Source organism: Schistocerca nitens, chromosome 9, assembly GCF_023898315.1.
Source record: "Schistocerca nitens isolate TAMUIC-IGC-003100 chromosome 9, iqSchNite1.1, whole genome shotgun sequence".
NCBI classification, from domain to species: Eukaryota; Metazoa; Arthropoda; class Insecta; order Orthoptera; family Acrididae; genus Schistocerca; species Schistocerca nitens.
In genome coordinates, this window is record NC_064622.1 from 315,430,430 (window position 1) to 315,456,144 (window position 25,715).

General features: G+C 40.8%; 1 protein-coding gene across 1 annotated transcript in view; it reads right to left on the reverse strand.

The window, feature by feature from the left end:
- Nucleotides 1–19,494: 19,494 nt before the first annotated feature.
- Nucleotides 19,495–25,715, reverse strand: part of LOC126204211 (trypsin delta-like) — a 35,645-nt gene continuing 29,424 nt past the window's right edge. The window contains exon 4 of the mRNA XM_049938609.1: nucleotides 19,495–19,577. Coding sequence (XP_049794566.1) covers nucleotides 19,495–19,577 — 83 coding nt within the window. The remainder of the gene's footprint in view (nucleotides 19,578–25,715) is intronic.

Here is a 25,715-nt window from a genome sequence, read left to right on the forward strand (position 1 = left end):
TGGCCAAGGATCTGGAGTCGCCACTACTCTACATCACTGTCGGTACCTTCCAGAACCTCATAGACTCTCTTTCTGCAAGTCTCACAGCGATCGTCACTTCAAAGGGAAGTTACTCTGGCTTTTAACAGGTGACTGGACAGTGTAGAATTATGTTTGGCCAGATGGGTACCGGCAGAGAAAGAGCTTTTATTTAAATCCTATGTCAATTTCTAACTTATTTAATTTTCAAATTGCGGTTCCTTTTTTGTTTAAGTTAAGTATGTTTTGTAATTTGGAGGCATGACCGATTCCTTAGAACCCGGAACGTGCAGTTGCTCCACGCCATCCCAAGTCGAGTGGTCAGTCTGTCGAGACAAATATGCAGGTAATGTGTTCGGAGAGCTCATACTACGACTGCAGACCCATAAAGTGATAAACTTTGAGTGGAAAACGGCTACCCGACCAATGTAATTAATTATTATTTAAAAACAATCTGAGCCAAAAGGAACTGACAATCAGCCTGTGACAGTTCGTTAGAACTTCAGTATTTCGAGGGCGACAGACGATGTGCCAATTTGAACTGTAACTTATTTCAGTTGCAGATTGCAGTTAATACTGAACCTAATGCGGATATCTGCTATCGATTTTGCGACTTTTAAGATATTGATCGCCATAGAGGAATTCATGTATGTATGAGCTGGGAAATATTTTGTGTTTGGTTTAACGGTTTAGGACTTTCTCTTTTTGTGGAACAGTGATATTTACCTGGTACTTAGGCAATCTGCTAACGTTGTAATTACGCACTTAATCAAGCTTAATTGCAGCTGAGAATTATTATTATTTTTCTTGATGTGTAAATGAATTGTTGTAGGATTATCATTCTTAAAAAATATTCCGTTGTTTCACTGACTTAAGCAATCAGCACACTCAAAGTAAACCCCGTTATCTAGTGGACTGCAACACTTTTTTATTATTAATATTACTCTATCCCAGTGAAACTCGTTTTTACTGAAAAATTTGTGTTACATGGCTATGCTTGGACAATTACACAGAAGTATAACGTGTTACAACTATTTATATAGCGAATGTAGCTGTTGGACATGAAAGCAGGTATGTACGGCTCGATGCACTGGCTACATTCAACCACAATTCTAGATACACCTGTTCATTGCCAACTTCGTTTATTTCTAAATCACGTCTCAGAGATTTATTTAGAAAAAAAATATTAGTACTAGTAAGCTGCAATGGCTGAGTAGGTACAGCACTTGTCCACAAAAGTAAACTATCCAGCTTTACTCTGCTATGAAATTTCAATAAGCGTACACTCACTGCAACTCGAACATTCTTCCTATAAACTAACCTAATGCCACAAGTAATGTGGCTCAAAGTATATTAGACACATCAATTAATTTCCCTTGCTGCTCATGGGCCGATCTCAGTCTCATTGATCGCTAGTTAATATGCAATGTTATGGCCAGCAGGAATAATTGAAAGAAACGCATAAAATAAACACTTATTTCCTGTGACTGTACTGGTCACAGACATTGTCTTCATTCCTATTCAACTAATCTTCGTCAGTAATGTACACTGTTAACAATGACATTGGCCTGAACGAGAAATGTGTTTTAATAATTCCTCCTTAACGAACACGTAATTTTGTATTCAGGCATATCTAACTATAAATTTTCGGTTACATGAGGCAATCCATTTATAGTTATATTTGGTTATTCATATTTCCTGCAGTGTAACTAATGTTTTAGTAGTGTTTATCTGCAATTTCGTCCCTGTGAGTGGCGGTATCCGCATTGACACAACTCTTTCAACTGTCTTGGAAATGATGTAAAAAATCTGCCAACCAGACCGAGCGAGGTGGTTCAGTGGTTAGCACACTAGATCCGCACTGGGGAGGACCGTGGTTCGAACCCACGTCCGGCCATCCTGATTTAGGTTTTCCGTGATTTCGCTAAATCACTTCAGGTGAATGCCGGGATGGTTCCTTTGAATAGGTACAGCCGATCTCGTTCACCATCTTTCCCTAATCCGATGGGAATCATAATCTAACTGTTTGTTCCCCTCCCCCAAACCAATCGATCAACTAACCAACCACACGTGAGATACAGGTTTATAGGAACCCTCGACGTAAATTTCTATAATTATGTAATAAATACTTCGGAAGGAAATATAGTGCTGATCAATCTCGTGGTTTAAATGTACGTTAAAATAAAGCCATTTGGCTATTGTCAAGTAAAATTTCACTACCAAAACAATACAATAATAATTCATGGCAATCAAATAACAACAGCATGATCTTCACGGATGAAATTTAGTTAAAAAGTTTACCTTTGAAGTTCACACGGAAGTTATCTGACAGCCTGCACTTGTTATTTTATGGTTCTTGAGGTGAATATTTACTTGAAAAGCGCCAAATGACTTTACTATAATGAACTTCTTCAACACAACTTGTAACAACGCTTTAGATGTCTTTCTGTAGATAATTTTCGACTTTCACACCAATAGACAGGTTGCTAACACTTCGTCTCCTAGGATGCTATGCTGTGTTAACAGACAGTAATGTTGTGTAGTTCAGCATACACGATTAGGTGGCTGGTCTCGCGATTTATGCCACCATGCGTAGTGCACATTTATATACACCGACAAACAAAATCGCTACAGTAAAAAATAATTAATGTAGAGTAAAGAAATTTCTGAGATTTATTTTTGTAGGTTACATATTTAAGTGATAAACGTTGCAAGATCACAGGTTAATGTAAGCGCGAGAAAAATCATTGAAAATGTGAAATGCTGGTACAATAATAACCGACGGAACCGTCAGAGTGTTGAATGCAAGAATGCAACTGGCCTTCTAACCAACACGCGGCCATCACTGCCACCACTTCAGAAACAGCTTTCATCAGACAAACCTGCACCCTGCACTCAAATTTCTTGCTTGACGCCACTGAAATCGTTAGTGGTGGTGGTTTGAAGTCAGTAGAATGCACGTTACAGGATGTCTGGTTCGGAGCTTTCCATGAGGTAACCGATTAGTAACAGCTTGCTGTGTGACTGCTGTGCCAACTGTTGCTTAAAATGAGGCTGCAGATGCAGTACGATGCGCCGGAGCTATACGCCGAACACGATGGTCTTCCCTGTCCTCAGTACCACTTGGCCGTCTGGACCCCGGTCTTCTTGCGACTGTGCACTCTTGTGATCATCTCTGTCAGCAATAATGTACAGTGACTACATTCCTTCGAAGACTTTCTGCAATATAGAAGAAAGAACATCCTGCTTCTTGTAACCCTATTATACCAGCCACTTGAAACTTACTGAGATGTTGATGATGGCGTCTTTGTCACCTTAAGGGCATTCTTGACTAACATCAAGTCACCATGTCCAATCTGATAGGTAACTAACGGTAGCCACCGTTACAGAATGCATATAAAGCAGACCTGATTTGGATCCTCTTAGTGGTACTACTGGCTCCATTCTTACGAGACTGGCACGAAATCTGAATAAACATCATCATTTCCATTTGTTTCGCACGACTCCTTCTTCGTTTTGCGACTTTTTTCAGTGTATAATGTCGTCCCCTACGTGCGCCAGCACTGAACAGGGCAGAGTATTTGCGGTTGTCTCTCTGGCAGGCGCAATTCGAAACAGTGTTGAAGTAGTCCATGTACAGATGGCCCTACGTCAGCGTAACAGATGAGAATGAGATTTTAAAATAAGGGCTGCGCCACTCGTACACAGGTTTAGGAAAGAATGGTGTTGTGGATGTTTGTTGTTTTTGCAGCGTGCAAGATATAACACTGACATGACCCGAAGTATGTATCCGTGTTCAGTAAATCATGCGCTTAATTACTTAATTTTCACTTTTGGCATATTTTAACGAAACTTGGACATGAGTCCTATATTTTTCTTTTTGTGTTTCCTACTCTAAGACTGATGAAGAATTTGTACGAGTATGGAGATTACAATGCGCTATTGCAGAGTATATAACCAGAACCGCGTCACCGAACGAAACAATACAGCAAAGGGCGTATATCATCAGCTTCGCTTAGTAACTAAAACGGTCTTCAAGGCAATGAACTGAGGTATAAGGGCCGGAAACATTTTCTTCCTTTGGTTGCTATTCGGTAACGGTTGTTGTAGGCTCTGGACAACGTGTAAGCAAGAGAGCTTGTGATCTTGCTGGTCAGGGCAGTTATAAACCAGAAATATTGTAGCAACAGCCAGAAGTAGAAAAGCATTGTCCTGTTGGACCAGCTCACCTCCGTCCTGTCGAAGAAGTAGCAGTAGCAGAAAACAGCTGTGCAGTGAACTGTGTACCGGTTAGTTTACGCTGCAGAAACACCAAATGTGACCACGAGTTGTAACTGAAGCTCTCCTTTCCACCATGAACCATGAGGTGCCACGTATGTGTCATGGGCGAATACGCTATGGAACAGGCAGCTCAACAGGTCTATCCCATACACGTGTACATCCATCAGCCATATACAGATAGAATCTTACCCCGTCAATGAAGACGACGGAGGGCCACTCCACCTTCTAGTCAATTCTTTCACGACACCAGATTATGGATCGTGTCAATGTCGTGGTTGGTAGCCTTGCCATACACACAGGTGCTCTTAGTCCTGCTGCTCAATGTTTACTAATGACACAGGAGGTGCTACATCTGTCCCGATTTGTTCGTTGGATGATATGCAGTTGGCCAACGTTGCTCGCGTTATGCGTCGATCTTGACATGTGCCTGCACTACACGTAAGTACAGATGCCGGTCTACAGGTGTGGCAGTATTCTGCAGACCACTGTTGAAAGTAGCGACACTCCACCTATACACTGTGCCCAACATATTACTGAAGCTATTCAGTAGGCGTACGTACTCATTGGTGCGGCACGATTATACCCTAGAATAAACGTATAAAACACTGTTCACCTCTGAACTCAGCACAGTTACTGCCTGGATTCAAAACAGAGGGCGCCATGTCATCGTCGATGATCGCGACAAATGAATCATTAACACTACAACCTCTCAGTATGAAGATATTAAACCAATGTAACAGTGAACACAGTGCTTGCGGGTTTTGCATTTCTTTTTTATTGCAATGTAGAAATGAACATACTGTTAGAATGAGTGGAACAGTAAATTTGGGCAAATTTGAAATAGAAGCAAATAGAAAATTACGATTTTTAATCCTAATGAGTCTCTGCCGCAAACGGTTACTTAAGCAACATAGTTAGCCGTGAGTTATTTCAACTACCTAGCGCCTATGGTACTGAAATAACAAGAAGAATGACAATCGAGAGGGAGCTATATTAAGGCTAAGACAAATATTACAAAATGTTTCTGTTGCCAGAAATACAAAATTAAGCCTCTGAAGCTTAGTAGTACGTCCAGTACCCGTATATTTTACGGAAATGTGACGTATCAGAGAAGCCAAACGGAAGAAAAGCGATTGTATGTCTGCACATGTAGGAGGTTATACCGAACTTAATGCTTCAATGAAAAATCAACGTCGCAGTTCTAGAAGCAATAAAGATCACTAAGAGACGATAGTCGTAGAAAAAGGAAAATTATAGGCCAAAGTTTACGATGCAGATATTGGAGTAGATGGTTAGACAAAAACCAACAGAACACAAGGACTTTGGAATCGTGAGATTGATGATCGCGATAATTAGAGAGATATTTATAATAAAATCACATGAATCACCCAGACACAACACGGAAATCGAGGAGGTAAAAAAGAAAAATCTCATTAGAGCACATATTTGTAGGTGTACCGGCAGTCGTAAATGCCTGCATAAACGTCAAAAAATGTCAAGTGGTGTCATCTGTACTACATGCTTTTGGAAATGCAAAAGATGGACATTCAAGAGCGAAACTGTGTGCAGAAAAGGGTTACACGACAAACTTCTGATTTAGATGCCACATTTTAATGTTTGCGCGTAAGACGATCGTCTTTATTTCTTGTAAGAAGGTGAAATGTCTAAGCGTAGATGTCAGATTTTAATAGCGGCAGGTTCGTGATCTATCGAGAACAGTCGATTATCTTTCCCTGATATTGCTGCTCACATTGTTTCGAACCCCACTATTCACATGCAAATACGGAATCGATGGGTTCAGAACGCCCATCAACGCCGTACAGGATTTCACCGGCTCAGGCGTGAGTAGCGCCCGAGATCACGGACATATTGTTCGTTCGGCCATGCAAGAGTCGTACAGCCAGTGAATGAACCGATGTTCAACGACATAAACGTCCAGATGTCCAGATGTGAGGTTCGGTGGCTGAGTGGTGAAGTGCCAGAGGACAGATTCATATATCTTGGGTTCTATTTCCAGCCAGTTCGAAGATTTTTGTCTGTCACTTATCATTTCTTTCACCTCTGGCTGTGTTTGTTGATGTGAAAAAAAAGCCTTGTTCCGCCGTAGTTTGGAAACCACGTTAAACAGTAGCCTCCCCTATAACTGACTGCGAAAGTCTTTTCAGTGGTCGGAGGAAGGCAACAGTATACAGCCTCCATCAGGATCATCCCAAGTTAAAGCATTGTGGTGTTCGAAACAGTCTTCAGTTTGATAACAGCTTTACTTAGTAATTGTTCAAAAGGTCAGTGCGGTGAGGTCTGGAGCGCCACAGACAGTCAGCACGATCATCAGAGGTGAGGGTCAACTTCACACACTGCAGCACAGGGTTGCGCGCCGACCGTGGTGCAGCCAACGATACCAGTCGTGGCATCACGCCTTTTTTTTCAGATGGGTCTTAGATCTGCGTATATTATCACTGCGGAAGTATCCGTATGAACGTGTTCCGAGGAGAACAAGATACTGTAAGTTAGCTTTTGTTACCGGTGTCCCAGCACCCGCTGATATGGTAAGAGTGCCATTGGATACACAATAGGATCAGCTCTGTTTGACGTAGCCAGGTATTAACGCTGCTGGCAGTGCCCCGTCTTCTGGAACTCCGTGACGGTGTCTTTCAGCAAGGTAACCTATGACGCATTTTTGCCAGTGATGTCCTGATTTGCTTCGCTATATAGGACTATCGACTGTAGTCATGACCTGGACATTCTAAAGAATTCTGAGTCACTAAAAACATTTCATCATAGATTGTCGGCAGACTGGAATGCCATCATTCGTCTGCAGCTGCGACTGATAAACTCTAAATAAGCCAGGGTTGGTGCAGAACAGTTGGGCAGTACACCCAGAAGGGCTTGAGCCATTGTTGCTGGCAGCAGTGGATACAAAATTTCGCTCCTCGTCTACCAACAATTCTCTTACAAATTTCAAACGTATTCCTCCTGCTATGATGGAAGTAAAAGAAAGATTCAGGAGTGGAATCAATTATACTATTCGCTGATGGCACTGCTATTCTGAGTGAAAGTGAGGAAGAATTACATGATCTGCTGAACGGAATGAACAGTCTAATGAGTACAGAGTATGGACTGAGAGTAAATCGAAGAAAGACGATGGTAACGAGAAGTAGTAGAAATGAGAACAGCGAGGAACTTAACATCAGGATTGATGGTCACGAAGTAGATGAAGGAGTTCTGCTACCAAGGAAGTAAGGTATCTAATGACGGACGCAGCAATCAGGACACCAAAAGCAGACTTGCAATGGTAAAAAGGGCATTCTTGGCCAAGAGGAGTCTACTAATATCAGCCTTAATTTGAGGAAGAAACTTATGAGAATGTAGGTCAGGAGTACAGCATTGTACGGTAGTGAAACATGGACTGTGGGAAAACTGGTGCTACAGAAGAATGTTGAAAATTAGGTGGACTGATAAGGAATGAGGGTGTTCTGCGCGGAATGGGAGAGGAAAGGAGTATGTGGAAAACACTGATAAGGAGAAGGGACAGGATGATTGCACATTGTTAAGACATGAAGGTTCAAAATTAGTTGAAATGGCTCCGAGTTCTATGAGAACTTCTGAGGTCATCAGTCCCGTAGAACTTAGAACTACTTAAACCTAACCAAGCTAAGGACATCACAAACATCCATGCCCGAGACAGGATTCGAACCTGCGACCGTAGCAGTCGCGCTGTTCCAGACAGTATCGCCTAGAACCGCTCGGCCACATCAGCTGGAAAGACATGAAGGAATGATTTCCATGGCACTAGAGGGAGCTGTAGATGGCAAATACTGTAGAGGAAGACAAAGATTAGAATACATGCAGCAAATAACAGAGGACGTAGGTTGCAAGTGCCACTCTGAGATGAAAAGGTTAGCACAGGAGAGGAATTCGTGTCGGGCCGCATCAGACCAGTCAGAAGACTGATGAAAAAAAAACCGTACTGTCTTATGTATAATTAAAACATTCGTGTGGGCTATCCCTCTTGTTGCTGCAATTTTAACTGCCGGCACCGTAGTTATGAACCACTAAAATCCGCCTAGAACCGCTCGGCCACATCAGCTGGAAAGACATGAAGGAATGATTTCCATGGCACTAGAGGGAGCTGTAGATGGCAAATACTGTAGAGGAAGACAAAGATTAGAATACATGCAGCAAATAACAGAGGACGTAGGTTGCAAGTGCCACTCTGAGATGAAAAGGTTAGCACAGGAGAGGAATTCGTGTCGGGCCGCATCAGACCAGTCAGAAGACTGATGAAAAAAAAACCGTACTGTCTTATGTATAATTAAAACATTCGTGTGGGCTATCCCTCTTGTTGCTGCAATTTTAACTGCCGGCACCGTAGTTATGAACCACTAAAATCCGCCTAGAACCGCTCGGCCACATCAGCTGGAAAGACATGAAGGAATGATTTCCATGGCACTAGAGGGAGCTGTAGATGGCAAATACTGTAGAGGAAGACAAAGATTAGAATACATGCAGCAAATAACAGAGGACGTAGGTTGCAAGTGCCACTCTGAGATGAAAAGTTAGCACAGGAGAGGAATTCGTGTCGGGCCGCATCAGACCAGTCAGAAGACTGATGAAAAAAAAACCGTACTGTCTTATGTATAATTAAAACATTCGTGTGGGCTATCCCTCTTGTTGCTGCAATTTTAACTGCCGGCACCGTAGTTATGAACCACTAAAATCGGTCCCGGATCAGCATTACCCCTCCTGGCGTTCCTTTTGTTTTCTTTTCCCAAGCCAGCACAATGGCTTTATATTGTCAGCTCATGAAATTACGCGGAAAGCTGAAACTCCTGCATTAGTCACAGGCTAGCTGCCCTGTTGTGAAATTATGCAACAGCGGTCGGGTCAATGTGGAAAGTCCTGAGGGCGCGCGATCACGCCGGAAATTCTGAGCTGCCGCTGCCTACACGTGGCCGTATCTCTGCTCTGCCACATACCACGTTCCACAGTGCTTGCAGTTCACGATGTCAAGGGGTGCAAGCTTTTCCGGGTAGATCTGATACCATCTTGTCCTAAAAAAAATAGGACTATTCACAGTATAAGATATTGTACGATATTTTTCCCTTTATATTTAAGAAAGTCTTATAAATACGGCACGAAAGTTCCAAACAGTGAAACACCACTTTGAGCAAACGCTATACTGGATACTAAATTCATTCTGCTTAAAATGTAAAAGATATGAGATAATACTCTAATCTGCAGCCGCTTATCGTGAATTTCGACCCCACTTTGTTGACTTATTCGGATAAAAAATTACTTGTTAATATCGAAACAAAGTGTATCTGGAGAAACAGGACAACATTATACCACATAGTAAATTTTACTTTGTCCGAAATTTTTCTCTATCCTAAGTTATTACAGCATCTTTTAGGTTATGGAAAATAATTTTAGCACTGATACAGTGTATTACGCGTTTTGTTTCTTTTCTTTGTTCGACACAAATCCGAAAAGTGAAAATGTAGCCTGCAGTCACGCGTTTTTGGTGCGTTCCTTGAAAATTCAAACGTAATACCTGTCTAATATTAACTGTAATTTGGAATTGTGATGCCCTAATACGTTTAAAATTTACTTGTTTAATTTTATTTAGAAGGGATTACGTTAACGGTTACAGTCAGAAGTAGCATGGCAGTTTGTTGGCACGGAGATATAATTTGTGGAAGCGAAATTTTATTTTTGGTTATGGTTGGATGTTAAAGTGTGAAAAGGCGAGTTTATGTTTTGGGACAATGGGAAGCAATTTCTGGCAGCTTATCGATGAGTGTAATTAATACGTTGCCAGAATTGAATTTTATGATGAAACATCAGGGTTTTGGAAGTTTATAAGGGACGAGTCGGCTCAACGAAGGAGAAGGGGAGAATAACACGAGATGAACTAATATTCACCATCGCAAAAGATTTGTCATGAAAGTCAACGCAGAAGATCATCAAGAATGAAGAAATCAAGAGAGCTGAAGACAAAGAATTTTACGACTTATCGTCGAAAAAGTGCGAGTGTATGAAACAATAGCAGAGGCAGTCCTTCGGTAAAATACTGTCTTTACACTTGTAAAAGTGACAAGAAGGTGAACTACATCGAGTGAAGACTATGTAGATGGAGACAAACAGTTATCCGAACATTGAACTAGGGAGGGCTATTACACAACCGTGTAATTATCGTGAATGTAATTCACTGTGAGGGCTTATAAGTATTCAATAAATAGTTGCCATGCGTCTTAAGTTGATACGTGGGCATCCACTGATGCCATTAAAATTGTGTACGATTACCAGTCAACCAATTGATTCTCATCTAAATAAACTACCTAAAGCATTACAAGCGGGAATATAGGTACCGTGTACCGTAATGATTGCCCCAAACGAAGTACATAATTTGTTTCACAAATATTCGCTGTATTTAATGAATATAGCTACAAAAACGTATTCGTAGAAGAACTAAGTTCTACGAGAGACAGCGCTTTCCATTCGGGGAGAAAAAGGAAGACAAGATGAATAAAAAAACAAATTTACGAGAACAAACGGAGAGGGGAGGACCTGCATCAGATAAATGGTGGACCGTATGGGGCAGCAGGCAGCGGTCTGTGCACCCCTGATTTAAAGGAACTTCTAGTGTGACTTTTATTTGCCACAAACCAGTACAGAGTAGACATATTGTACATTTGCGATTTATTCTGACAAGACAGTAGCAAATGTGAAGACAATCATTCCAGTTCTTGTTAGTAAATTACGGTAAGACAGTGAGGAACAATGATAGCAGAATTCATTCATTCATTCATAACAACCGTCTTAGTAAGGTATTCACTGCCGACTACAGTGGGCGCCAGACAAGATTCATTCTTCAACTATATGTGCGTGGCTTTGTGGATACTTTCACATAATCTGAAGATATTGCACACATTCTCTTTTTGCAGCATATGGGTGTGGATTATTCTATATACGATTCTAATTGTACGTCAGTAAATTCAAGAGAATAGAAAAATAAAAATCAGTAAGAGAAACTTGCTGCAGAAATCCAAGGCTATCTTCGCTGTGAGATAAACACATCTATCGGTTCCTTTTCATTGCACGAGTTTGGTGGAATTGCTTGCGTTTCATTAGCACTGTATCTGTTGTGGTTTTGAACATGCTACGATGACGAATAATTACAGCTGCACGACTAATTAGAGGACTTACATTATGAGTGTGTGTACAGATTTCACGAAGAATTCAATACATTGGGGTCTGAAAGTAATACTTAACATTTCGTCAAAGGAAGAGTAGAGTCATACGTATACCAGAACACAGATAGGTATGGCTCGTTGCTAATATACGCCTTTGTTGACTTTCGACATATGCATAACTGTCTTATAGCCAAGTATTTTGAGTTTCGCAAACGACGCGTAAGACTTCCTTGAGTAAGTCCCAGACTTTACTGTTTAATACACAATTGCTCTTATCCTCCCTCAGATACGATTAATGTAAGTAACACAATAAAGAAAGATTAATGAAATTATCGCAATAAAGAAATGGAAAGTAATCTTTTAAACTCAAACATGAAGAAGATGTGTGTTTTCGTCACGTTTAGATTATCGTCTAGAGTAGTTTAAATTCGTCTCAATCACTCAGCATTATTGGCGAAAGGAGTGCGTTAGGTGTACCAGTTTTATTTGTTACTAATGTGTAGCTGCTGCCATGCTCTAGAGATTATAACAATGGCTCTTACTGTTAGCAACACGCTTCGTGATACACTTACCATGATTGAGAATCTAAGGATGTGCGTCGGTTCAACGCACAGTTTTCTGTAAAAATGCTCCTTGTTGCCATTTCTGTATGTATTGACAACAAGTACGTTCTAAATGAGTCAAAGTACTTAAGAAAAGTTTTATATTGAGGGGTTCCAGCTGTGTTCCAGTATACATTTTTATTGATAAATATACGTGGTATTATAAGATCTACATCAGCTGTTTAGTTCAGCAGTTATCAGTTCCCAGAAGATGATTTCTACGTCCTTCAAAGATTCACAAACGCAGCAAGGAGTTTTTCATGTTGGGAATGCGAGCACGAGGCAATACGAAACGCGAATTTTGGGTAGATCTGTGTGTAGATAACTTTCGGTGAAACCAACACAAACTGTCATAAGACTGAAGAGAAGTACTTTTACCCAGATCACGCTGAACTATTATTTGTTCGAATTTTAATGAAAAATTCAATTAATCGCTTATAATAGAAGTTACATATACATAATAGTTTTGCACCTTATATATGCATAGTTTTCGGAAAGTACCCCACCTTCTCCAAGGAGTACACCTATATATACAAGCACTCGACACAGTGTCACTATTTAAGCGCCTCACTGTTTAGTGTGGAACGGTATGAAACAAGAAACATGAAGTGATACACTACATTTAACGCACTCTGTTCTAATTTTTTTCTGACACTGGCAACAATGAAATTGTTTCTTCTTTCTTGTCAAAGGATCCAGTACCAAGTTCCAGCATGTCACATCTAGAATCAATATCTTCAATTGTAGATGATGTTACTCTTTGCATAGCAACACGACAGTTTGACTCCAAACTGCAGTGACGATTCATCGATGAAATGGCATGTGGTCCAACTTACGCCTGTTCTGTCATACACTTTGCACAACTACAACGACAAAACGTGTAATAATGTGGAAGTACCATTTCTTACCCCTGATACATACTCTACGGAGTGAAACGCCTTGATCAGCTCCATCATTTCCACTCATAAACTTGTTGTAGTGGTAAATGGCTCTTGGTTACTGAATTGCTATTGGTGTCTTCTACTGACGTGAAGATCACGTTACTGATTGAGTTTAATTTGTAGTATCAAAATCTGTAGGCACTATCACCATGCTGTTGTCATTCCGTGCATATACAGGGTGTTACAAAAAGGTACGGCCAAACTTTCAGGAAACATTCATCATACCCAAAGAAATAAAATATGTTATGTGGACATGTGTCCGGAAACGCTTACTTTCCATGTTAGAGCTCATTTTATTACTTCTCTTCAAATCACATTAATCATGGAATGGAAACACACAGCAACAGAACGTACCAGCGTGACTTCAAACACTTTGTTACAGGAAATGTTCAAAATGTCCTCCGTTAGCGAGGATATATGCATCCACCCTCCGTCGCATGGAATCCCTGATGCGCTGATGCAGCCCTGGAGAATGGCGTATTGTATCACAGCCGTCCACAATACGAGCACGAAGAGTATCTACAACTGGTACCGGGGTTGCGTAGACAAGAGCTTTAAAATGCCCCCATAAATGAAAGTCAAGAGGGTTGAGGTCAGGAGAGCGTGGAGGCCATGGAATTGGTCCGCCTCTACCAATCCATCGGTCACCGAAACTGTCGTTGAGAAGCGTACGAACGCTTCGACTGAAATGTGCAGGAGCTCCATCGTGCATGAACCACATGTTGTGTCGTACTTGTAAAGGCACATGTTCTAGCAGCACAGGTAGAGTAGCCACTATGAAATCATGATAACGTGCTCCATTGAGCGTAGGTGGACAAAACCCTGTATTGACTGAAGTGTGAGACCTGAAGTCAAATATCCCTCTGGGCTACATTTTTAATCCATCTCCCTTCTGTAGATTACAATCTTTGCCAATTCGGTTGGTTCTCACTGTACCTGTGGTCTGAATATTTCTGAGAAGCAAGTCACACAGAAAAGGAAATAAAGTAAAGAAATAAGGAAAATACAATCTACGTTAGTATTAGGACTTCTACATCACCGAAGGCTTCGTCTCAGATCATCTGTAGCACTGGCGGGTGGTAGCAGAGCAACAACCAAACTATTCTCAGACATACCATCATCAGTACACTTCAATATTTCAAGAAGTTTATCTGATGTCCCTGCTAATAATTGGAGAGGGAGTATAAGTCCTAAGTCTTTGTTTATATTACCATTATTTTAACAGTTATTTACTTCTTACTACTGCATTTCATTTTATTATACAGAAATAAGAGTAAATCTACTAAAAATGTCTAGCTAGAAGCAAAAGTTTCCAGATTTGATCTTTACATGGACACTTATGAAACAGCAGTAGCATAAATTTTGATTCTCAATCCTGATACAAAAAACAATGAAAATTCACACATACTGAAAGATGATAAATTTTATTAAGAGCGTATTACATACATTTAGTGACTTATGCCGATACAGTACGCTTTTGGGACTAAAATATGTTGTAAGCCATGCGTTAGAGCGAAAGCAAATGAAAGAAAACGTTGTATCTGATTTGTGTGTGCATAAAGCTAATGCATCTGCAGGTAATTACTCCCTAAGCGATAAAATGAAATTATCTGAGGGGTAAAAAGCAATCGATTCTATACAGTTTCATCAAGAAACTAGTTTATTTTGAAAATATCATTACTTTTATCATAATTTTGTACGATTTTGATATTGATTATATAAGTTATCAATAATTGCTTTTCCTCAGGTAGTTGTATTAATGCAATGAAGGTTACAGGTCCTTCAAGTAGTCCACCCACTACATACATGTGTTGTGCTTTATCCTGTACATCGCTGATGACAAAGGTGATACATATACGTGACAAATGCTAAGTATCTCAAGAAAATGTATTCTCCAAATTGTACATAGTATCTGTGGCAGTCCAGCATTGCATCATGACTCGCTTAGAAACAGATAAATGAATTAATTGAAAACACGACACAGCAGTAACTAAATAATGGCTACTATGGAGCTGTACACATTATTATTATTAGTGAATGTAGTCAGCCAATTTCTGCTAGTTCAGGACTAAGGAGTGCCGTTATCAAATGATTTACGAATAGTAAGTGTGGTGCATACATCTTACCTTGGTTGATTTCAAATGGGCTGCAGTGTGCATCTCAAGCAATTGCCACAATAGAGAGGAGCAGTGCAAGGGAAGTATGTTTTCCAACAAGTGTGTGCCCTCACTGTCGGTAGTTGGCATTCTTATCTCAGAAGGAGCTGCGAGTAGCACTTTTGATGCACCACGCTTTCCTTCGTCATTTATTCTAATACACACACACACATACACACACACTTATACACACAAACTGAATATCATTCCTCTTTCCTCATTTTAAAAATAAAAGTGTTCCAAGAAAAGTCTTTCATTCTACAGTTTAGTTAGGAGCTAAAGTTTGTGATAATGTGGGGGAGGGTAACAGACGTTGGGTGAGAAGGCGGGTGTATTAGCTAATGCCTAATTGCAATCAGGCGTAATGGTCTAAGAAAGGTCGGGAACCACTGCTCTAGAAAGACGTCCTTAAACATGCAGTCACTTAAGTTATAACGGGCATGTAAATGCCCGTATTATCTTTTATTGCATTAATACGACGTTCAGAGAGAATTTGTGAGCAGTTACTTCTTCAATACATTTGTGTTCGGAGAAGTTATACCTACCTGTCAACTAGGTCAGGCAGGTAATCCATTTGCAACAAAACAAATATCCTCACGCACGAAAAAGAATGCTGATTCAACAACGAAGGCCCAGTTTTGTTTTAAACAGTGGTATGGGTCGGTAGGATAAAGTGTATATTAATGCAATGTATTGGGAGGTATAATTAAAGAACATTTCTACAGAGACTTGGAAAAAGTATGCTGCGCAGTACAAAATATGACCTGATGCTAGTAATAGGAGATTTTAATGCAAAGATAGGGAGAAATGAACATTCATATGGAGTTTCTGGAAAATATTCACTACATGAAGAAAACAACGAGAATGGAGACTTACTATGCCAATTCCCAGCAAGGAATAATATGATTATTTAACGTACCTTCTTTCCACACAAAAGGATCCATCTGGGTACTTGGAAGTCTGCAGCCAATGGAGTAGTCAATCAGATTGACCATATTTCAGTGATCGCACGCCACCCCACGTCAGTTTCAGATGTACGGAGCTGCAGAGGACGAAACTGTGATTCAGACCACTTTGTGATAAAATCAGTATTGAGAGAGAAACTGTCACTAACAAATGGCAACAGAATATGAAAGATGATGAAATGGGATACAGACAAACTGAACATCCCTGATGAAGTAAAAAAATACCATGTAACACTAAGCAGAAAGTTGAGTAATGAAGAGATTGCAGTATGAGTATATGAAAGGTGGAACAGGACTGGAAAAGCCATTAAGGATACTGCAAAGGAAATAATAGGAATAAGAAGGAATAGAAGAACTCAGGAATGGTTTGATGAAGATTGCAGGTCAGCAATAGAGGAAAACAACATGGCAAGAACAAAAGTGCTACAGAGAGAAACTAGAAATAATGTGGAACAATATAGAGAATTAAGGAGAAGAGCTAACAGACTGTGCAAGAGAAAGAAAAGAGAGTCGAATAAGAACTACAAGAATTGAAGGAACACATTGAAATACGAAAGTTCTATCATGCCACAGGCAAAATTAAGAACCGAAAATAATGGCCTGTTCCAGTAAAGATGGGAAAATGATAAAGGAGGAGGAACATATAGTGGGAAGATGGGCAGAGTATTTCAAAGATACACTGAGCACCAGCATAGAAGATGAAGAGACAGCTGCACAGGAGGAAAGATTGGAGCTGGAAGTAGACAATGAAACCAATGAGGCAATAAAGCCAACAACACTACAAGAGGTCTCCCAGGCTGTGCACAAGTCATAAAACGATCGAGCCCCTGGGGACGACAGCATAATTGCTGAATTAATAAAAACTGATGGTGAGGCTGTAATAAAGGGACTACACACAATAATATCAGATATATTTGAAACAGAATCTATGCCAGATAATTGGAAAATTAGAATAATAACCCCCTTTATAAGAAAGGGTACAGAACAGCGTGTGAAAACTATAGAGGTATAACACTCCTAAGCACAAATTATAAGATCTTCAGAAGTATATTAAACGAAAGGATACATAAATGTGCAGAAGGCATACTAGGGGAATATCAGTGTGGCTTTCGACCAGATAGAGGAGCAACTGATCAAATATTTGTGATAAGACAAATGATGGAAAAGTTCTATGAATATGATATAGATCTGCACTTCCTATTCATCCACTTCGAACAAGCGTTTGACAGCATGAATCGGCAAGAACTATACAGAGTACTGAAACTAGTTGGTATATTTGCTAAAGTAATGACTAATCAAAATGACAATGACAGAGACAAGAGCAAAAGCAAAGGTCCTTAGCAGAAAAAGTGAAAGCTTTTACTTTAATAAAGGTGTGAAGCAAGGTGATAGTCTCTCCACTGTCCTATTCAATATAGCCCTGCATAGTGTAGTAAATAAAATCAACAAAAGAGGCACCATATCTATGTAAACTAGTCAGATATGTGCATACGCTGATGACATTGCTAAAGTAGGAAGAAATACTAATACACTCCTAGAAACATACCGGGCAATAGAAACAGAAGCCTTAAAAATTGGCCTCATAGTAAATGAAAACAAAACAAAATATATGGTAATGTCACAATCTGAGGCCAGAAGAACCCCTAAAAACAGAAACATCAATGGGAAGTTCTTCAAATGAGTGTCCCCTTTTAACTACTCGGAAGCCCTAATAACAAATGATAACAGTATTGGAAAGGCTGTAAGGGAAAGAACACAAGCAGGAAACAGAGCTTACTTTGCAAACATGCAACTTTTCAAAAGTAGCCTTGTTACAAGAAAAACGAAACATAATATATAATTCCCTAGTCCGCCCAGTTACCACATACGGGTCAGAGGTATGGACGTCGACAACACGATAAAAATGTACTAAGAACCATTGAGCGGAAAATACAACGCAAAATCTATGGGCCAATAAGGGAGGAAGAAGGCTGGAGAATACGCTACAACGCCGAATTACAAGAGTTGATACAAGGCAGTAGAGTTTGTGAACTCACAGCGAATACGATAGCTAGGGCACTTGGAGAGAATGGCAGAGGATACAATTCCAAAGAAAGTGTTGAAAGGTGTGATCCATTCAGCTAGGCGAAAAGGGAGACCTAAAAGAAGATCGATCAACGAGGTAATAATATCACCAGTATGGGAGTCCGGGGGTGGAAAAGAGCAGCAAATAACCGAGAAGTGTGGAGGAAGATTGTTGAAGAAGCCCATGCTCACCAAGGGCTGCAGCACTACAGAAGAAGAAGTTTGGGAGGTGCAATAAAAACGAGTTTAAAGATCCTTTGCAAAAAAAGTCCCTGAAGAAAACAGTCGTTTCTGAATTAAGCCTGACATGGTGCTTTAGAACGGTGACTAGAAATACATTGGTATTTATTCGGTGTTTTTTAAGACTGTAAACAAGTTGGTATTTATGTGGGAAGGAACAGACGGATGATAGTGAAGCAGTCACTCGACTAGCGTTAAGCCTCACATATAGAAAGAACGTTGAAGAGTCAATCCACACAAGAATACTGGGGGAGCTGGAAAGCTGGCCGAATGGCCTGTAACTTTCTAACTTTTTATTCGGCATTATGAGAACTTCAGAGAGATACAATTAAAAATCAGGCAACAAATAGTAAAGAAAGGTAGGCAAGGAAACGGACATCTTCAGCCAAGTTCTCGACTTCATGAAGAGCAAAATTGCAAAGTGTTTGATAAAAATCTAAAAACAAGTACGAAAATGATGCAGCAAAAGGGGTTCGCCGATACATTCTTTGAATGTAATTAACAGTGTAAGTTGTATTATTTCAGATAGCTGTTGTTATTGATTTTCTTTCTACCACCGAAACCTATTCTTAAATAGTCGTATGTGGACTATCAGTAGGAAAGGTAGGAGATACAAACCAATGGTTTTAGTAGTGTTTTGTATTATCCTATTCTTTTCTTGTTTTTATTTGTTTATAGCGTTTTATTATCGAGTTTCATGGACTTTTAACGATAATATAGAGATCTACTTCTAGATGATGATTAAAATAGTCTTGGCAGTAGAAAATATGTTTTAATTGTATATCTCCTGTTATAGATCGTCGATTTTTTCCTTTCGACTACAGTTCACAAAGAATCAAATTTTAGGTTCTGTAAATGAAAAGTGGTGTCCTGAAACAAAACTGAGCTGAATAGACCTACCGTGCAAACTCGGTTATGAGCCGTACTATATGCGTGTGGCGTCTGTTCTGTCAGACAGGCAACACTGGTTTGGATTTAGCGGCCATAATTATCAGTATTTCGACGCAAACACAAAATCAATGATAAAAAAAAATTCAAATTTCGCCATTGAATTGTTTCAGTGCCCACTTGTGACAGACGTTGGCACCGCCCTCGAAATATCGGTTATGAGCTGTTTCTGAAAGTATAAATAAGTGAAAAAATAACGAATACTTATACACTTCTGGTAGTAGTGAGATATGAAAATCCTCCTCAATATTGTGTACACAAATATGTTTGCACATGAATTACAAATAATATTCGGAAAGTTATCAGTTGAGTCTATTGGTAGACACTATTTCAACGCCTAACGTTGAATACTAAAATTTGAATCTCGTTCACCTTTAATTTAATACTTCTGTTACGTTTTCTTGTATAGTACGTATTGTTTACAGAAAGGTCTAGTAGAACAAATAACGTTTGCCTAAAATGGGACATGTACTGCTCTGATTGGACTGTTGATGGCTGAAAACATGTTGTGTGGTCGGACGAGTCTCGTTTCAAATTGTATGGAGGGGATGGATGTGTCCGGGTATGGAGACAACCTCATTAACCCATGGACCCTGCATGTCAGCAGGAGACTGTTCAAGCTGGTGGAGACACTGTAATGGTGTGGGACGTGTGCAATTGGTATGATATGAGACTTCTGATACTTCTGGATACGACTCTGACAGGTGAAACGTACATAAGCAACCTGTCTGATCACCTGCATCCATTCACATCCACTGTGCATTCAGATGTACTTGAGCATTTACAACAAGACAATGCGTCACCCTAAATGTCCAGAATCGCTGCAGAGTGCTCTTCTGAGTTTTAACACTTCAGTTTGCCAAAAAACTTCCCAGACATGAACATTATTGAGTATATCTGGGATGCTTTGCAATCCCTGAGGGATTCATGGTGTCAGTTCCATCCAGCACTACTTCATACTTTTCTTTGGCACTTTAGTGTATAAAAATTAATTACACCATAATTGTTTGTGTAATTCATGATAATGAAAATTATGACTGCAATTTCAATTATACCTCAATAATTCACGAACTTCTTCACTTGTAAAAATATGAAGTTTAAAGTTCCTGTAGAATAATAACGCATTGTAGTTCTCAAACTTTGAATACGCAGGTACTTGAAAATGGAAAACTTCCGAGACAGCTGTTGAAATGTTCAATAAATATTTTAAGCTGAGAAACTGGAACCTTACAATGTCCTTCCAAGAGAGATAAACCATCCATTACTTCTTAGTCCTCTTGAATGTAAATATTTCTTACTAGATGTGCTGAAGCAAATAGCTTCCTTTGCTACAGAAGCATACGAAAACGGAAGTTTTTGAACTTCAGGTTACGAAATCGGAAAGTGCTGCTTGTTTAACAGCAAAGACTCTCCACTCAGTAGGTGCTGGTAGAAAACGACAGGCACCGATATACGCCTACTTGCTGAACTTCACATCATAGCAAGTCAGGTACGGATTGACAACGCTGGTGGAACGTCCTATCTGACTATGCCCCTACCAGCACTTGTCAGCCGATGGGATGTAATCTTCGGAAGCAGGAAGACGATATCTCCTCCCCACAGACTGCGACACGGTGAGATACCAAGGGCTAGCCGTGTTATTGATTGTTGGCCAGAGTGACACTTTATGAGGCTTGGGGCAATGGACGTGCGCAGAGGCGACTTCCAGATCGACATGTCTATAAAGACGGGAGTGTTCCTGCCTGAACGGCTAAAATTAAATACAAATTATTTATGAATACGGAAATGTATCTGTTGCACTATCTGTCACGCCGTTCATCTTTTTCTTGAAGTTTTCGGGCGGCTGGAATATTCTTGCTCATTCTGTAGTGCATCCGGGATAGTATTCTACCTTCTTCTGATATTTGTCCGGATATTCTTTCATTTCCAAGGTGAGTCGCTAGTAGACTTACTGTGGAGTAATCACGCGTGCGTCAGAGACAGCAATGTCGGGAATAACATCATCAGTCATAGATAAAATTGTATGCGTCTCACAGCAGAACAAAGCACGCGCAGAGTAAGCAATCCTCAACGCTTGTCAGTTATGCGGCTGATTATTGAAATGGATGACATGAATTGGACTGCCAGGCAGTGGAGACTCAGAACAATAGTTCCTTCGGGAATCCTAACATGTCGTTTAAATAACGAATAAATATCTCATGACAAATCTACTGCGTGGGTGTTCGCCATTTTTAATTGGAATAAAATAGTATATCAACCTCGTTTCACTGTTTTCGTGTCTTCTTCTCAGCGTTATGTTGGTGTCAAGTCCTTCTTGCACGAATAAACTGTAATTGTCCAGGATTGTTTATTTATGTGGGCCTTTTTACCTACAAAATAATAATAATTAGGTCCTTTTTGCTTGGGAACTCTGAGATGACAGACCCACGAATCACATACAGAATCACGTATGCTTCTCACAGAAGTCTTCCACAAGACTCTTCCTTTCAAATCTCGCGACGAAGAGCGAGAGAAAAATCAAAGATTACATTTTTAGGGCAAGAAATTTAAATCATTTGTATTTCTCAGAAACACATTACGAAATTGACTCATTCATGAAAGTCTCATCACGTTTTCTGCCTGATCCCAAAATCAACTTGATTCGGTATTTCGGTTACCCAGCTCTCCGCAGTCTTCAGAAGAACGCTGCTGTTGCTAATTCCCGCTGAAAACTGATGCCAAGACTTTAATTCGTCGCCCTGTATAGGTCTCCGTACCGTACACGGCGCATGTGCCGCACGCAACTATCACTGGCCACAAACAGTGGGCACGTGGCGGGTAACATTGGAGGCAATGACAAATCGCACTCAGAGACTAGTTCATATGGACTGGCAGCACCGAAGAACGTTCTGCTTTGATAGGGGGTAGTACAGAGTTCCATGTCTTGCTTGAAGGAAGCGATCATCTTTATTAATCAGACTGTCTGACAACCTATTTTCAAAGGTCTCTGTCTGCCAACCTATTTTCAAAGGTCTTAAAAACACTGTTGCAAAAACCGGAAATGTTTTGTCAAGTTTCAGCAGGTGTTCCTCGTTTAAGCAATGTTCTGTTTACCGCCGAATTTTCCTACTGTTGTAGCCTCATCTGATAGCGATGTTTCACATATCTATCCTGAACCATGCGAATAGACGGGAATTTTACATACGCCAGGCCTCCTTAAGTCCAAAGTCATCTTTCTTTCCAGAGCAGAGCACTGCACGAACATATCTATCAGAACTTGGTTCTAGATAAATTTAGGTATTTTCGTACACTATTGGCCATTAAAATTGCTACACCAAGAAGGAATGCAGATAATAAACGGGTATTTATTGGACAAATATATTAAACTAGAACTGACATGTGATTACATTTTCACCTAATTTGGATGCATAGATCCTGAGAAATCAGTACCCAGAACAACCACCTCTGGCCGTAATAACGGCCTTGACATGCCTAAACTTTGAGTCAAACAGAGCTTGGATGGCGTGTACAGGTACAGCTGCCCATGCAGTTTCAACACGATACCACAGCTCGTCAAGAGTAGTGACTGGCGTATTGTGACGAACCAGTTGCTCGGCCACCATTCACCAGGCGCTTTCAGTTGGTGAGAGATCTGGAGAATGTGCTGGACGGGGCAGCAGTCGAACTTTTTCTGTATCCAGAAAGGCCCGTACAGAACCTGCAACATGCGGTCGTGCATTATCCTGCTGAAATGTAGGGTTTCGTAGGGATCGAATGAAGGGTAGAGCCACGGGTCGTAACACATCTGAAAGGTAACGTCCACTGTTCAAAGTGCCGTCAATGCGAACAAGAGGTGACCGAGACATGTAACCAATGGCACCCCATACCATCACGCCGGGTATGGAGTTGCCGAATACACGCTTCCAATGTGCGTTCACCGCGATGTCGCCAAACACAGACGCGACCATCATGATACTGTAAACAGAACCTGGATTCATCCGAAATAATGGCGTTTTGCCATTCGTGCACCCAGGTTCGTCGTTGAGTACACCATCGCAGGCGCTCATGTCTGTGATGCAGCGTCAAGGGTAACCGCAGCCATGTTCTCCGAGCTGATAGTCCATGCTGCTGCAAATTTCGTCTAACTTTTCGTGCAGATGGTTGTTGTCTTGCAAACGGCCCCATCTGTTGACTCAGGGATCGAGACGTGGCTGCACGATCCGTTACAGCCTTGCGGAAAATGATGGCTGTCATCTCGACTGCTAGTGATACGAGGCCGTTGGGATCCAGTACGGCGGTTCGTATTACCTTCCTGAATCCACCGATTCCTATTCTGCTAACAGTCATAGGATCGCGCTACGATAAACCGCAATCGCGATAGCCTACAATACGACCTTTATCAAAGTCGGAAACGTGATGGTATGCATTTCTCCCCCTTACACGAGGCATCACAACAACGTTTCACTTGGCTTCGTCCGTCAACTGCTGTTTGTGTATGAGAAATCGGTTGGAAACTTTCCTCATGTCAGCACGTTGTAGGTGTCGCCACCGGCGGCAACCTTGTGTGAATGCTCTGAATAGCAATTTTAATGGCCAGTAGTGTATTAAACTTCAAAATTATCCTAATCACGTAAAATATAAACAACAATACATGAAATATGTAGCTTTGGTTTGCGACGTTTAGTATGAGCTTCTTATCTTAAACCGAACGTGGAAGGTCGCACGCTGGCATCTGAGGAAAGTCCGGTGCATCAAATGAGTCCCCCGGTCGGTCGACTACTGTGAACGCCATGATTACTACCCGCGCTGCGGATGGATCCTCACCCGTCTTCGTCTTCGAGTGGCAGATCGCTCGAATGTGTTGCAGACAGCGGAAGGCTTTTCAGGTCGACTGACAACCCGATTCAAGCCGCTGTCGGTGGCTGGTACAGAATTTGAGCCAGATGCAGTCTACATCTACATCTACATGGATACTCTGCAAATCACATTTAACTGTCTGGCAGAGGTTTCATCGAACCACCTTCACAATTTTCTAGTGTTCCAATCTCTTACAACGCGCGGAAAGAAGGAACACCTATATCTTTCCGTACGAGCTCTGATTTCCCTTATTTTATCGTGGTTATCTTTCCTTCCTATGTAGGTCGGCGCCAACAAAATATTTTCACATTCGGAGGAGAAAGTTTGTGTTAGAAATTCCGAGAGAAGATTCCTCCCCATCGAAAGACGCCTTTGTTTTACTGATGTTCATCCCAAATACTGTGTCATTTCAGTGATACTCTTTCCCCTGTTTCGCGATAATACGAAACGTGCGGCCCCTCTTTGAACTTTTTAGATGTACTCCGTCAGTCCTATCTGGTAATGATCCCACACCTCGCAGCATGGACGAGCGTAGTGTTGGCAGTGTCCTTAGTAAATCTCTTACATTTTCTGTGTCCTGCCAAAAAATTTATTTACCCTTCCCTACAACATTTTCTGTGTGTTCCTTCCAACTTAAGTTGTAATGTCTAGGTATTCACGGCATTTATATTTGAGGGATTTATCGTATAACCAACTTTTAACGCATTCCTTGTAGCACTGGTGTAGATAACCTCCCACTTTTCGTTATTTACGGTGACTTGCCAATTTTGGCAGCATACAAATATCTTTTCTATATACTTTTGTAATTTGTGTTAATCGTCTGATGACTTTACTAGTCAATAAACGACAGTGTCATCTGCTAACAACCTTAGACAGCTGCTCATATTTCCTCCAAAATCATTATATAGATAAGGAGAAACAGAGGGCCAGTAACATTATACTGGGGAACAGCAGAAATCACATCTGTTTTACTCGATCACTTTCCGTCAGTTACTACAAACTGTGACCTCTCTGACGAGAAATTACGAATCCAGTCACATAAGCACGCAATTTCACTACAAGCCGCTTGTGTGGTACAGTCTCAAAAGCCTTCCGCAAATCCAGAAATTCGGAATCAATTTGAAATCCTTTGTCAATATTACTCAGCACTTCATGCGAGTAAAGAGCTAGTTGTGTTTCACAAGAACGATGATTTATAAATCCGTGTTGACTGTGAGTCAACAGATCGTTTTCTTCGAGGTAATTCGTAATGTTGTAACACAATATACGAGGGCGGTTCAGAAAGTAACCTCCGATTGGTCACAGTGCGGGTTGTGGGGGGAGTAGCGACGCCATCTGTGCGTTCACGCACTCAACAGGTCAGTCGGCATCAAGCCGTGGTCGAGTGAACGTCGTACCTGCGCTAGTTTAGTTTTTGTGGCAGTTTGAAATGTGTGCTGCAATAGAAAACCCGGCCAAATGTGAAGTGCGT